Source organism: Alosa alosa, chromosome 15, assembly GCF_017589495.1.
Source record: "Alosa alosa isolate M-15738 ecotype Scorff River chromosome 15, AALO_Geno_1.1, whole genome shotgun sequence".
Taxonomy (NCBI): Eukaryota; Metazoa; Chordata; class Actinopteri; order Clupeiformes; family Clupeidae; genus Alosa; species Alosa alosa.
Genome location: NC_063203.1, coordinates 23,728,223 through 23,744,140, shown reverse-complemented (window position 1 = coordinate 23,744,140; position 15,918 = coordinate 23,728,223). Strand labels below are relative to the sequence as shown.

General features: G+C 42.9%; 2 protein-coding genes across 2 annotated transcripts in view; one reads left to right on the top strand and one right to left on the bottom strand.

Annotated features, from left to right (window-relative positions):
* Positions 1–2,909, bottom strand: part of arhgap35a (Rho GTPase activating protein 35a) — an 88,657-nt gene extending 85,748 nt beyond the window's left edge. Inside the window, exon 1 of the mRNA XM_048265383.1 lies at positions 2,102–2,909. The gene's annotated coding sequence lies outside the window, so the exon portion shown is untranslated. The remainder of the gene's footprint in view (positions 1–2,101) is intronic.
* Positions 2,910–6,329: 3,420 nt separating this feature from the next.
* On the top strand, positions 6,330–13,190 carry ap2s1 (adaptor related protein complex 2 subunit sigma 1). Its single transcript, XM_048265385.1, has 5 exons — positions 6,330–6,480; positions 7,252–7,401; positions 7,622–7,735; positions 9,027–9,086; positions 10,584–13,190. Exons 1-5 carry the CDS (start codon positions 6,478–6,480, stop codon positions 10,683–10,685), a joined length of 429 nt encoding a protein of 142 aa, XP_048121342.1. The 5' UTR covers positions 6,330–6,477; the 3' UTR covers positions 10,686–13,190.
* The last annotated feature ends 2,728 nt before the right edge of the window (positions 13,191–15,918 follow it).

The window sequence follows — 15,918 nt, the reverse complement described above, 5'->3', positions numbered from 1 at the left end:
ATACCTCAATCCTGCTGGCTGGAGTCCACTTACAACATGCTCTCAGTCTCAAATGCAGCCTTCCTTATTGCTCCCAAAGACATGATTGGTTTTAAGTCCGAAATAAAAACAGCTACAGACACTTGATGTCACACAGACTGGAAGACTGTAGCCTGGAAAACTCAGTCTGTGAGAAATATTCAGTCTGTGAGAAGTAAACACAATATATGGATATATAGTTACTGCTCTTTGGTTTGACTACAATTGAAACACACACACACACACACACACACACAACACAGCAATCCTCACATTACTGACATTAGTCACGAAGGTAGCTCTACTGAGAACAAACTGCATGATGAAAGTATAACTATTCACAGACAGAAGATCCCAGACACATAAACCAGGTCTACATGACACGCGTGGTCAGTTCTGTAGAATGTTGCCACATAATAAACTGGGGTTGTTCCTGTGAAACTACTTCAATCAATGAATGTTATGATACATTGTATCCAAAGACGGCGTTCTGAAGTGCTATGGGTTGCTTAATATCAAGAAAATCAACCACGTCATGTGCGGGAGCAGTCAGCACACACACACAAATGTCAACCGTCTCCAACAACATGCCCGGTGAACATGCCTCCAGTGTTGCAGTCTGGGTTATTCAATGGGCGGAAAGAGACAGGAAAAGGATCCAGCTCCTCACATTTTCCTCGTACGCGCTAGGGGAAACTCTTGTTATAAAGGTACGACCGAACGACTTTCAAAATCAGTTTGTCTCACTAATCAGTAGTTCACTAATGGGCCAATAAGATGCGTGTTTTGACATCATAATGTCAGGGCTTCTGATAACAATCTGCGGTCTACATCATGGGTAAATAAAACAAATGATACAAAACCACTAATTAAAATCCAGCACTGTTTACGGAGCCGCGGCACCTGACAACAAAAAACGTGAACAAAGCTCACTTTTAAACAGGCACCAAAATGCAGCAGTGGACGGGATATGGCCAGTCAATTGAGTTTCTGACTGATGCGTGATATGGTAGCACATCGGTCCATGTCGTTCATCAGGCTCCATTGTCTTTGGATATGTGTTTACGGTAGGGTTTTCACCCTTTCTGCGTAGGGTCGAGAGAGGCAGACTCCAGCAGAACCGCATGGGAAGATCCTCCTGTCCATTCATAATAAAATCACGATTCTGAAACGTGCGTTTAATAATCATACCAACCCTGCCATATGTTTGGATATTGAAAGTGAACACACACAAACAGAGAGAAGGAAAAACGTCCGAGTCAAAACAGATCTCGGCGTCAGGTCCTGGTGGGCTGCAGGCTCGGGTTGCAAGGCCTTCCCACATTTTGTATTTATCCGAATCTGAACAGAGGCCTTGACCACTAGTCTCTCAGTTCTTTCTCGGAACGAGGGAAACGTCAATACACTCATGGGTGATGCAATGCAATCCCTCCGAATTCCATATTTGCTTGTTTGCTTAAGTGAACACACTGACACTGACACTGACTTCTACCGATTTCCATCCTGTTAATAAGCACTGAAAAGACCCAACGACGATAATACGAAAAAGTAAAATGGAAGTTGTGTCCAGACCAGCTGGTGGGAATGAGAATGTTTCACGTGCCTTATTAACAATCTAAACTCTACTCAAAGGCTATATGACAGTTAAAACACTTGGATTTTCGGCCTTGAATACCCATAGACCTGAGCAACGAATTTCAGCTTGAAAGGAACTGCACGAAGCGACACACAGGCTAAAGAAATACAAACAAGTACGCTGGGTAGGGCCGGAGTAGCTTAAAGTCTATGGCATGGAATTGCAGACCCCTGGAGACAAATTCCCTTAACTTAAAGTCTCGATAGTCCAGACCAAACTGCTTTTATTTTTACATTGAACATTTTCCCTCGACCAAAACAGGGTCACTTTTTATTAACGTTACACCAACTCCTCTTCAACCGATTGTTTGAGAACACATGGAAGCTCGAGCAATTCACGTTTCAACCTCGGCAGTGCATCAATAAACACCGCGATTGCAAGTGTTATTTTCAAGTTGGAAAACACTGACATCCGAAATAAAAAAATAAAACTAGTAACGTTACATACCATAGCATTCCTCCGTCTCTCCGGTTTACTCTCCCTCTTGTACGCTGCTGGTCTCTGTTGGACACTGAAGTAGCAAACCCCGGGCCGGCTGGGAGGAAAAATAGAATAAAGCCAAGATAGATAGCAGTTCGACAAAAGGTCTTTAGAATGGCTTAGTTAGTTCCCTTTCTTTTGCTGATGCGTAAACAGTGTTCCTATCCAAATTACGCTTCCATTTCAGTCGCGTAAAGTTTGTTTCCCAGTTTCTTGGTTCTTGCTCTCTTCCACCCCAATGCTAAAAGGGAGAAATACAGGCTTCGACCGGCGAAAAAACAATCCTAGATGTCGGTATGTGGTCCACTGGATTTTCTTGTTTGAAAGGAGGGGGCGTAGAAGGAACAAAAATCAGAGGTTTGTGTCGCTGCGTCTTCCTCTGGGCTCACCACGTTGTTTTTTGACCAATTATTATTTCCTTTGTTGCGCTCCAAAAACACTTTGGACATGCCTGTTCCCTTGCCGAGCCACGTTTAAGTTGCTTTCACAGCATATGGCTCGACAATGCGACTCCTCCCGACAGCTCCATATTAGTTAGTTTTACTCCCTCGGACAAGCCGTTTGCAAACCGATGTGCGTGAGAGAATGTGTGTGTATGTATGCGAGAGTGTAAATGTATTTTTCCCCCAGCTTCCCAGTAATGGCGGCCTTTCTCCCGTTCGCAGTCTCTCCTCCCTCTCTGTTGGGAGAATGGGAACTCTGCACACAACCACAGCGCAGTCTCGCCCAGCGGCGCATGGACACTACTGCAAAAACGGCAAAAAAAACCACGCAGACTAGTTAGAATAGGCCTACACAAAACACATACCCACGCGCTTGCACAAATCCAAATGATGAAGTTGACTAAAATGACACAAATGGATTGATTAAATCCCTCTGTTCTAACGGCAATATTTTAACATAAAGGCTACTCAATGCTTACATGTAATTTGCGGGTTACACTTATTAACAGCACAAACATATTATTATACAAATATGATATTATATACTCAGGTCTTGCTGTCAGCCATCAACAGTAGATCAATCAATGTGGATTGTATAAATGGCAAGTATTAACAATATACCTAAATTGTTTTTATCAAATAATGCATGTATCATATTGCTTATGAGTATTTTATCACTATGTTATTTTGGGTAGCATATTGTAGGCCTATTCAAAGTATAAGGCATTCATTTACAACAGAACTATTATCTTTATTTTTATATCTCCATTTCTAAATTGATCTGAATACATGCAATTGGATTAGAAATGCTAGGAATTTAATACTGACATAGAAAGTTCCACTCCAAGAATTCCCATAAAATTGTAGGGGTTTATAAGCCTCTTGCAAGAGGTGAAGGCTACTGTGAAGAGCTTAGTGATTCTGGAGACAAAGAGAAATTCCAACGATGTAGTTTAGCAAGCTGCCATGCCATAACCTGGTTGTTGTGTAACCACTTAAACAGATGTCAGTTCATTTCAGAACTGCCACACAAATCTCTCTATCTCTATCTCTCTACATCCTTTCTCTCTCTCTCTTTCAAAATGGAAAGGTCACACCCCTAAATGCTGAGTCTTTCTGTACAAATGTGCTATCTAATGTCATCATCAGAATCATCATGAGCACAAGAGCTTTTTTATTTTCCTTCCAGCTCCTCCATAAAGTGCAGTTACACAGAAACACACTTTCTCCCTGTTTTGCTCATGTTCTACTCAGTGGGTTTGCATTGGAACAACTGGCCGGCTGGATTCCTGTATAGGCTCAAGTTCCAGTGCTTGGTCCTGTCCTGCCAGCCTGGCAGTCACTTCAGCATATAGCCAGTCGGGTCTTGGGCCACGGCCACGGCCCCAGTCCCCCTGAGGCATCATTCAAGTCATGGTTTTATTCATTCCAGTGACCCTGATTACATGCCGCATGATTAGAAGAAGGGGTCAAAGTTTCATTTTAATCTACACTTGTTTTACAGGCTTCCTCTTTACCTTCTCATAAATAGGGCAGTGCTGTTTGCAAGACTACCCGTGCGGGCACACCCATGAATCACGGCTAGAAAACAACAGCCATGGAATGACAGAGGTAACCGGATCCAGGTTCACTCCTGACTAGGCCCAGATCCTTTGGAGCGGTATAGCCATAGTATGCACAACCAACCGCCTCTATTTATTAGGGGAAAGGCCATGCTAGACATACAGTGTTTTTTTTATTTCATTTCATTCAACTCTTTTAAAAAATATTTTTGGGCTTTTTATGCCTTTAATTTGATAGGACAGTGGAGAATGACAGGAAGTGAGTGGGAGAGAGAGTCGGGGTGGGATCCGGAAAGGACCAAATCAAACCCGGGTCGCCGGCGTACAGTGCAGGTGCCCCAGTCAGTTGCGCCACAGCTGGGGCCCAAACACTCTTTTGAATGGGTTTCTCACAGGCTAGCAATAGCATGGCTAACAATAGCATAGCCGTTCGCTTCAGTTTTTCTTGTTTATCAGTTCATTAACTTTCATCGGACCACATCAGCCACAAGGCTGTGTGGATGCTGGTGTGAACAGACCAAAGTGCACGAAGGCAGGCTTGAGTAGTATGTGCCACCCCCTTGCCCTCCTCTTCCCTCCCCTCAACCCATCTTGTCTACCCTCCCCCAAACTCCCTCCTACCTCCAGAGTTCAGCTGAAATATTTCTAAGTCCCAGGGGTCACCACATTCTTGCCTTGTGCAGTTGTGCAATCTCCCAACAATCATAGTCCTCCACCTCCCCGCCACCACCTCATTCTCTCTCTCTCTTCTCTCTCGTTCTTTCTCTTTCACACACACACGCATTCTCTCTTTCTCTCTCTCTTTCACACACACACACACAGACACACATACACACACACTCTCTCCCTCTCTCGTTCTCTCTCTCTTTCAGACACACATACACACACACACACTCTCTTTCTCTCTCTCTCTCTTTCACACACACACACACACTCTCTCTCTCTTTCACACACACACTCTCTCTCTCTCTCTCTCTCTCTCTCTCTCTCTCTTACACACACACACACACACATACACACACACTCTCTCTGTCTCTCTCTCTTCAACGTCTCCACCCCTGCGTCTCAACCTCTGAAAATGTGCAGAAAAGCTGTCCAAGACGTCTGGACAATGTTCTGCGGTTGATAGCCTAATCTCTGGCACACCAAACAAACCAAGGGTCCTGACTCTGTGGAAACAGCTGCTGATGAAAAGCAAAGCGGACTCTGTTACTTGTTCATTTGCAATGCATGTCTATAATGGCAGAATGTATAGGCCTATATTTTGATTATTACTTTTTTAATTAAAGCAGTGGTAAAAAGGGTAACTTGTTAGGGTAACTAAAAGACAGGAGTTGTCCCTGATGGTCATCTCACCGGTGTTTTTGGGCAATATAGTTGGCAATGCTGTAAAAAGGCTTTCTATAACATGTTTGCAGAGTTTCCAATCCCGTCCACAGAACTCTAGTGCATTGTCTGGTAGGCTGATAGTGTCTTTATCTTTATGATCATGCACCATCACAATTATATATCAATCCTGGTTTCCTGTGAAAACATTTCACAAAGTGTAGTTGGTCAACATACATACAGATTTACTGTTGCTTTGAAAATCTGCCATCTTCTTACTAAAATGCATTAGAACCTGTGAATTTTATTTTGGTCGGTGAAGAGGATAAGCTTGACACATAGACACTCATAAATGATTTTATAGCCGACAGTTACAGAATATGCCATAGGCCTATTCATGTAGTGACAATTATGTTTCTATTTCTACCAGCGCTAATAGCCTACCACCTCTAGATATTAGGAACTCCTCTTCCACTACAATATCTAAAACTTAAAAAAAAAAAACAAGTTAGGCTACAATAAAGAAACTGTAAAAAGCAAAGCAATGCATGGTTTAAGCATGTTAAAACAAAGGGTGTGATTCAATACATTTTAATAGAAATCTCATCAGTTAGGCTTGTGTTGTATTTATTATCTTTTTATTTTTTATGAGTGGCTTTTCTGAGTAATATTTAAGTTAATATTGCTACATTAAAATCCCAAGTCATTTTATTTTCCTCTGCCAAACCTAGCCCGAGAAAAGTGGCTACGTCATTACATTTTCACTGCAAAATGAAAATCATACTGGGACTTGTAGTTTCGAAATGGAAAGGAGTTCAGCAGATTGGAATTTGAACAACTACATTGTCCATCTCCGACTACCGGGGCCTTCCAAACACATCCTGTTGGACGGACGGCGTCGAATAGCGGGGAAGCAGAGGGCCGGGGAAGTGTTTTTCTCAACTGACCATTCATACTAAAAACGTTGTTTTCATCACACAACAGAAGAGAAGTACATCAATAAATTGACAAAATGGTACGTTGTCTACTCTTATAAGCCTATATAAGAAGGTATCGCTGAACTAACCTAATCTGCCTAGCACGCTAGCATGGCTCTAATGTTGATCTGCTTTTCGCCGCAAAGCTAACGTTAGCTTGTTAATGAGCGGAGCTTATCCACTAACAATTTTCTTCTTGCTTGGGTGTAAGTGAAGTTATTCGTTCATAGAAAACGAACTTTCCTCAATAACAATAAATTGGCCATGACTATGTCCCAGATTTAATCGTGGCTGGTGTCCATGCATTCCATAGTGCTAGCTAACATAATGCAATGCAACGTTAGCTACGACAACTAATGTTAGGTGAAGATAATGCTAGTGGGGAAACATTAAGAGTTGTAACGTTAGTGCACTAGGTCATACTACATGCATTCCTTCATGTGAGCGTTACGTTTGTGTGTCGCTTAATATCTTTGCCATAGCTAAAGTGTTAGAAATTAATCGACTGATTCATTTAGGATGTGCAGGCTAGTCAGCTGATTTAGCTGTGGTGTTAGCTATCAAGCTACCCAGCGCTAGCTTTACGTAAAACACGGCTGATTTGAAGTTTACATAAAGTGTCAGAGAATTCAAGGAATAACAATATTGTCTTGAATGATGTGACGGATGGTATAACGGGTGTGCGGCTTTGTGCAGTGTTGGGGACCTTTCCAACATCAGCTTAGCAAGACAGCTAAGTCATGTGATGTGCTCATATGACCTTTATGATGAAGAAACCGACTAACGTTATCCTCGATTTAACATTGCAGATCCGCTTCATCCTGATCCAAAACCGCGCAGGAAAGACTCGGTTGGCCAAGTGGTACATGCAGTTTGATGACGACGAGAAGCAGAAGCTGATCGAGGAAGTGCATGCGGTGGTGACAGTTCGTGATGCCAAACACACCAACTTTGTGGAGGTATGATTAAAACGGGGAGAACACACCTGGGTCACATGAATTATAGATGCCCATTTCATTTAAATAAAACCGAAATACCAAAATTGTCTGTCCTGTAAATTTCTGCGTGATCTTTCTCTAATTAGAATTTCTGCATGTGTAGCAAATCTTCCATTTACACATTCTGACATACTTACCAGTAATCGTTTCCCTTCTTTATTTTATGCGTTTGTCTCTGCAGTTCAGGAATTTCAAGATCATCTACAGGCGATATGCTGGTCTGTATTTCTGCATTTGTGTGGACGTCACAGATAATAACCTGGCCTACCTGGAGGGCATCCATAATTTTGTGGAGGTGAGAGATTGTTGTGGTGTTCCTCATGCACTTGGTCATCTAGAGGAAGACAGTGCACAGAATGAGCTAAGAAATATGTCCTGTCCTATGTTTGTCATCTGTTGTGATCTATGTCGACAAACATGTCCTTCCCTCCTACCTAAAGGCTAATTTTGCAGCCCACAAGGAAATTAAGATTTTACACCATCCCTCTTTGCCTGAGGTCACAGGTGTAACATACCTGCTTATGTAGTACTTTTTATGGCATGTCACTTCTAATCTCAATTGCAACCTCAAGTCAGTACATTTCTTGAACTCAGGCGGCACAGTATACAATATCTGTGCTAAAATAGTCCTTGCCACATAGCTTTGAATAGGAAGTTGTGGATAGTAAGCATAACACCAGTGATTGTGTGAAACAATGAGGGCCTCACAAGGGTGCGCGTGTGTGAGTGAGTGAGAGAGAGTGAGTGTATGGGAGTTTTGGACTGGTCTGAAAGTTGCTGCGAAGGGAAAACCATGCTCGGGAGTTCGGGAGCACAGTGACCCGGAATGCCGGCACTTCCTCTGACCATTCATCAAAACATCCCTCCCCCCGTCTCCTTGGTAGAGTAGCATAGCTGAGGTCAGAGATAGGGCTTCAAGCCTATGTGCGTCCGCAGCATTCAGTCCCGCTGGCCAGAAAGAGGGAGGTGGTGGGTCAGTGAAGAACAGGTCAGCTCGGCAAACAGAGACCAAAATGGCTCAGTGGTTCAGGAACTGGTTCAACTTTGTTCAGTTCAGAGTAACTGGGACATGTTGGAATGAGCCATTAACAATCCCAGGCAACAAACATGTTGCTTCGGATGTATGGGGAGGGGAGGGGTGGACATTGGAGCTGAATATCAACAGCCATTCACCAGATTTGTGGGCTCCACCTGTAAATGATGGTTCTCTGTGAACAAACATGGAGCTGTTACCATTTAAATTTTTCATAATACACAAAAATGTTTCAATTTCAAAGTAGACACGTCCCCCACTATTTAGCCTCTGTTTGCCTTTTAACTAACAATTGGTTTGGTCAGTGCGCTAGCCGCTAGTCTCCCTAGAGAGACCCAGAACTGCAAAACCCCGTAAACTAGTGGTTCTGCATGAGCTCCCTGGCACAGAGTGGGCCAAGACTTCCTGTTGCAACTGAGGCACTCATAGTTTGGCCGGGTTGATGACGAGCATGTTTCCCATACAGCCAGCTGTCTGAGTCATACAGACAGAAGGAGGCCTGAGTTCTTTCTTCAGCCTGACGGACTTTCTCTTCTTGTTTTCTGTCCTGTAGGTACTGAATGAGTACTTCCACAATGTGTGCGAACTGGACCTGGTCTTCAACTTCTACAAGGTATGTTCTAGTATTAATAGTACTAAGTCAATAGTATTACGTTTGTGTGTTGGATCATCCTTGTGCAATGGTTCTTTCGATATATTGCACTCACATCGATAGGGGATGAAAGAAATGCCAGTCGGGTCAAATATTCTAGTAGTTTTGTCACCTATTGTGTCAAATATGCATTTCTGATTTGCTTGGTTTACATTGACTGACAATTCTATTTCTGGTCATTCTCTCCAAGACGTAGCCTAGGAATGAAGTGAAATTGCATTTAATATTCACAGTGGGATCACAATACGAACCTGGCAGTATTTTGAAGTTTAAGATGGCTGGAACTGAAAATTAACAGTTGTGAACTATGCAAACTTTGCAAAAAGCTCTTTAAGACATCATAAGCCTGATTGTTTGGTCTGCCATTTTTTGAAATTCATACAGCAGCTTTCACATGTAAATGAGAATAGACAAGACCATTCAAGGAACCTGCTATTCATAAACAGTTACTGCTCCTCTCTATCCTACCCTACTCTGTTTATGCTAATAAAGTGTTGCCATGGTAGCAGGCATTTTATGTTTAATTACAGTCAGTCAGTCAATTAAGCTTAACTGCATCAGGTTTGTGTGGGAGAGATTGGACATAAAAAAGAGGAACTTCTTTAAGAGAAAACGGTAAGCAATTAGTAGCCGCCTTTGGTAATTACCCCGAAGCTGCTGCTTGTCTAATTGCGGCTGCTATTTCTGCAAGCCACCTACTTGTGAACCAGAACGACCCCACGAGTAGCATGCCTTGTTTAAGCGACAGCGAGGAGGAATAAGAGCGGATATATGAGAGAGAGAGAGAGACAGAGATAGAGAGAGAGAGAGCTACTTCAGCAGCTTGCCTAAACTGACTATCAGTCACAGGTGCAGCTGCCTGCTCGAGAGACGGCTAGTGATTGTCTTGCGGATATGAGCCTTCTGTTCGTACCTGATAAAGGACGGCTTTGTGTGCTATATGAGAGTGAATGAATCTGAGTTTGTGAAGTTGTTGTTATTTGGCATCTGGAACTGTCAGTCTTCCACTCTGAGGAATAGTGGTGCCATATATCCTGTTCATTTAGCACAATAAGAAATCTCTCAGCAGACTTGCAGTAAGGAAAGAGAGATGTGTAAAGAAGTGTAGCAGTCTTTTTGTAGTAGAGAGAGGAGTCTTTGTGTGTATGTGTAGACCTGTCACCTTATTAATGACTCTTCAGAGTATTTAGATCTTGTTTTCCTTGCTTGCCTTTCAGATACAAATAAAAGCATTCAAAAGTGTAGTCTTCCAGGGTTCTTTGAGACAAACAACAGAGTGTTTTGTGTGAACCCCAAACCCTCCGACCATTGTTGTGTGTGTGTTGTTTTTTGCTTGTGTGTCTCTGATCCTTTGTGTTCTCCCCTGTGTCAGGTGTACACAGTGGTGCATGAGATTTTGTATAGAATTGCGCTTGTGTGTGTTGTGACCCCATGCATCTCTGCCCTCCCGTGTGTCAGGTGTACACGGTGGTGGACGAGATGTTCCTGGCCGGTGAGATCCGGGAGACCAGCCAGACCAAGGTGCTGAAGCAGCTCCTCATGCTCCAGTCTCTCGAGTAGACGTCCAGGGCCAGCCGGCCCGCTCACGTGTCCGTCTCCATGGTGATGGGGCGTCCCACTCGCGTGCACACATGACGTGTGACGTGGTATCTCATCACCTGAACGCAACTTTACCTAGTTTGACATTCTATGGAGCAGGCTGTTTAGCCTTGCTAAATGTGTGTTTGTGTGTGTGTCGGTGAGTGAGTGTGTGAGTGAGTGAGTGAGTGAGTGAGTGTGTGTGTGAGTGAGTGAGTGTGTGTGTGTGTGTGTGTGTGTGTGTGTGTGTGTGTGTGTGTGTGTGTGTGTGTGTGTGTGAGTAAGAGAGAGAGAGAGAGAATGTGTGTACATTTGGGTGCTGTGCTGCAAAGATAGAAGACCACAACTGGACTTCAGGCCTGCCAGTGCTGACTCTGAGGCTTGGGGAATTTTCAGGACGCCTAATTCAGTGCGTGGGTGGACATCTTTGCTGCATAGCACTTAGCTGATCTAAACTGATGTTGTGAAGATGTGTGGGTTTTCTCTGTGTGTATGTGTGTGTGTTTGTTTCCATTCATCTCCTTCATTATCTGTTCATTAGAAGCCCACCCTCTTTAGTTGCCACATGTTCATCCACATGCATTTCCTTGTTTTGGATCATTCTCATGAGAATACGCACGCTGTGAGCGGCAGGTAGGCATGCACACACACACACACGTCCACCCCCCAAAAATTTTTTTCTGTCGTCAGCACTACCATAGAGGCTTAACAAGCAACACCATGGGTGTCGACTGCCAGTAATCTGCTCTCTCAGCCCAAATCCCAAATCTTCGGTGTCTTATATGCAAAAGCAGCCTTTACTGAGGTCAGTATTACACAGTGACCTTTTGCTACAATTACAGCAAAGGTTACCAGCCGGGAAGAATTTATTTATTTTTTTCACATCTCTGTGTGTGGTCTGATTGGTTCAGCATCAAACAACATGATTTTAATGGAGGGCAATGTTGTCCTATTACTCGCAGACACATCGGCACATATATGGGAATTGGGGTGGGATGGTAAAACCAGAGGTTTGGGCACTATTTTTTTACAAGGGTGAAATCATACAACCTGGAGGCTGAACAGTTTGGTGCTGCAAGACACTATTTTACTCGTAACGTGGTTTCATGATAACCACCACTTGACAAGAACAGTAACGTTAGTAAATGACTAGAAAAATATCAAGTGATCTATTGTGCTTCATGATTATTGCAGTACTGTGAAGGTATTATTTTTGTCTTTTTTTTTCTTGTTTTTTGTATTGCGTATGTGTGTAGGATGCGTGATGTTGATGGTGTGAGTGATGTATGAAATCAAAGAGACCATTACAGCGCTGTTAAGCTCTGTAACCCCTCACCATTCCAAGTCTGTCTAGTCAATCTGCTTCGTACCCCTCTATCCATTCAGTGGGAAAGCCACTCTTAGATTGGTCAGTCTCCTGTCTGCCCTGCAATTGTGGACTCCCAAGCCCAGACTTCCAGAGTCTACAGAAGCAAGCACTGGGCAGAGAAATTATTGCCATGTTTTTATTTTTATTTTCACATGGTAGATTTGTGTGCTTTTGACAAAACTACCCCCACACACACATAGGCTGCCTGAGTCTGTTTTGGGCTGTAGCACTTATGTCATTAAATGTCACTGTAGAAATAGCATATACAGCAGGTTCATTAGTAATTACAAGCAAACCTGTAGTTGCGCTTAGGACAGCCATTGTAGTGTATTTAGTTTGTCTTCTCAAAATGGGCATGGTCCAATGATATGATAAATCAAACGAGCTAATTATGATCATTCTGATTGGGCTATGATTGAGACTACAGGTCTCAAAAACAAACATCGTATAGAACCGACACACGACACAAAATCCTCTGGGTAATACTACAAAGCTACTGGCTTCTCGAAGTAAGAAGATCTTAAGTGATCTCAAAAGAACACGTCACTTCTGAAACAATAGTTGCTTGCTGTAGTGTGTTTTTTTTTTTTTTTAAAAGAGATAAGCAATTACTCCCCTAAGTGTCCTGGGTAAGCCAGTCTGCTTGCTGTGTAGTCCACCCCTCTGCAGTGTCTGGTAGTGTCTGGCCGTTACTACCCAGCCACATCATGGAGCGTAGCGAGGAGTAAAGTCCGAGATGTTAGTGGGCCAGAAGACACAACCAGCGCGGCTCATTAGCAGTTTTGTCCACAGCACTCCACTTTAGGATGCTGCCGTTGCCACCATGGCAACCGCCGGTTTACTCGCATCATCAGAGCTGGTGTTTTCTCAAGTTACTGGCATGACACCGGTCTTCAGTTTTATAAAAGCGTATGTGATCAGTTGATTCTTTCTTGTATTGTTTTTTTATGCATTAATGTCCCATCTATTATGCATCGTGCTGGTGTTTCAATGGTCAACTTGTGCACAGAGTAAACGTGTGTCTGTTGTGTTGTTGCCACTGACATCCCTATCTATGTACATATATATTCAAAAACAGATGAAGTACTTAAAAGGAATAAAATGTAATGTGTCAGTAACAGTCCTGATTTTGTTTTCATTTTCATCTTAGTGGATTTAATTGTCTCATAGGTTTCTGTATGTTAAGGGAAGGGTGTTGGTGCTAGTGTTTAATGGTGTACTGCCACCTAGTGGCGGTGGGTAAAAATGCCTGGGAGTGCACCACAACTCCCCTATGAGGTCACAGGAGGGATTGATGACCTAATCGATACATCTGCTCATGTAACACACATCTGTGCTGTAGTAATCCATCTGTGTCATCTGCAGACATTAATACCACAGAATAAACACACACACACACTTTTACTGACTCCTGACACACCCTGCTTGCAGTGAATGGATGTAAATATCTCTTCTCCGATATCTTTTGTTTTGTGTCAAAGATAAAGCACATTCTGTTTATTTGAATAACTTCAATACTAAAAGTGGAGAGTGGCACTCTACGCACATGAAGGTACACGGCTGCTCCTGTTGTACGATCTTGCTCTCTTCCCACTTCTTGGAAAATGCCCTGTTGACCCAAGACCTAGTAACCTTGAGTTATGACCTTTTCCTAGCAGCGGAGAGACCACAACTCTACGGTCAGTGAAGCAGAGATCCTCTTACTGGCTTTTTCATCAACAGTAGTGCATACAACTAATGTGTGTTTCTGGGCTTGCAAAACGTAGTAGAAAGTATTCCATCATGGGACTTGATGCTTCAATCCATGAAAACACAAACACACACACACAATAACCAGAGGAGACTTTTTTTTTTTTTTTTTTTTAAAACCAAGCAAAGTTTACTTAATGTCCATCTTTAAAACAAAATCAGATCAAGTCAAGCACCCTCCCCTTGAACAACCCAACATTTAGAATCAATCCTATTTACAGCATACATGACTCCAGATATACAGCATCTGTAGATGAATGAATCACGCTGGTTACTAAGCAACAACTGAGGTTCTGTGCAGTGCCTCGGGCCTGTCCTACTCATTGGAATCCAGATGGATGCTGGTTCTTACCCGGCTAGGTCTCGGGACTAAACTGCCATTTGGGTTGGTGAAAGAATCAAACTTAAAAACATTCACTTTAATGAAGCCAATTGTGGCTTTCACTGTACAGTTAAAAGATGCAGTGTGTTTTTTTTTGTTTTTTTTAGCAACAAGTCTTGTAAACCGTTTTGGTGTAACGGCCACACATCAGCGGTGATTGCTTAAAGCATGTTATCTCAGCTAATCTGTTAATACAGACTGTTCAAGGAAACAGTTGACAGTTTATAAACAACGGACGATCACATCCACTGTTACATGTGTACTGAATCAACAGGAAAATACAGAAGAGTGTTTATCATACTCGGCAGGGAGACCGTCTAAGCTTCAGTCATCCGTAACAAAGTGCTTCTTATAGCCATAAACATTAACATCAGCACAAAACAGGCCACCAGGAGGGTATTCCAAGTCTATGATTTAGCGGCAAACCTGTGCAGGCTAACTCTGAGTAAGAGGTAAATCTCCTAAAAGAAGAGCACCATGGCTTAGTTTTGCAGGGAGGATGAAGTCGGCGCTCTTCAATTAGGAGGGTTTACAACATACTCTGCGGTAACTTAGCCAGGTGTTACTAAACCACGTGCTTAATTTGTGGTGGTGTAATTTGTTGGTGATATAGTTTGGCCAATCACAGGCCTCAAGCAACCAACCATGATGAATTAAACAACTAAATAAACAAACAAACAAACAAACAAAAAATCCTCCTCAGTTGCTCTTTAGTAAGGAATGATTACTTCTATAGACTCTCCTCCTGTAGGTCGCCATATATTTAAATGACTAGAAATTTGTACAATTCTTCTGTAGGTACAGTATATATAAACAATCAAAAAGTGCACTTGCAGAGGAAGAAACCAAAATCTAAATAAAATGGGGGTATATCACACACCACAGAGACTTAGTTTCCTTTAAAAAGACACAGATTGAAATGGGAACCATCTGTAGGCAGTCAAATGGGGCACAGCAAAGGTAACAGGGGTCCAAGTGTAAGTGTGTGTGTGTGTGTGTGTGTGCGCAACAAAACTGCTAAAACCCATTCTCGTGTGTGTGTGTGTGTGTGTTTGTGTGTGTGTGTATGTGTATGCATGTGTGTAGAACAAAACAGCTAAAACCTACCCGTGTGTGTGTGTGTATGTATTGAAACAGTACAGCTGATGTAAGGGTCTGGGATTGTAACTGTGGTAACAGCTGACCCTAGAGCAGATCGGGGCGAGATTATTTCTAGAAGCTTCCGTTACCAAAGGCCGGTTGTGCCCCTTCAAACCTTCATAGAGATGTATCCACATCTACTCTCACACACACAGGATTTTTTCTACATAGGAATGCATCCGCGATCAATACAATATTTAAGGTTAGTTTGACGTGACGACGGGTTTCCAAGCTTAAATAACTTAAGGGACCCCACTGCATACATACATACATTAAAATGTCTAGAGTGGAGAGGATGCAGCCAATTCAACACATCATGGCCGACAACACTGATTTCCCATGTGCCTGGACTTTACATCTATAAGCTGAGGCTTACTGAACATCAGTCAATTAACGATCACACATTTCACATAACTCAACCCCTCTCGGTCTTTCAGTTAGCAGGTGCGACGCCACACCTCAGTCTAGTGACGCATCCGCTCTACCCTCTAACATTCTCAGATGGCAGTCGACTCTTCTACAAACCCAGCCCCTAATTCAGACCGGATCTGCAACAGATGGGTTCCTGTGGGTCG

Excerpts from the sequence above, each read along its gene's own strand:
- ap2s1 (XM_048265385.1), top strand. Across the intron at positions 7,402-7,621 it reads AACACACCAACTTTGTGGAG|TTCAGGAATTTCAAGATCAT; the intron begins GTATGATTAAAA and ends TTGTCTCTGCAG. Across the intron at positions 7,736-9,026 it reads GCATCCATAATTTTGTGGAG|GTACTGAATGAGTACTTCCA; the intron begins GTGAGAGATTGT and ends TCTGTCCTGTAG.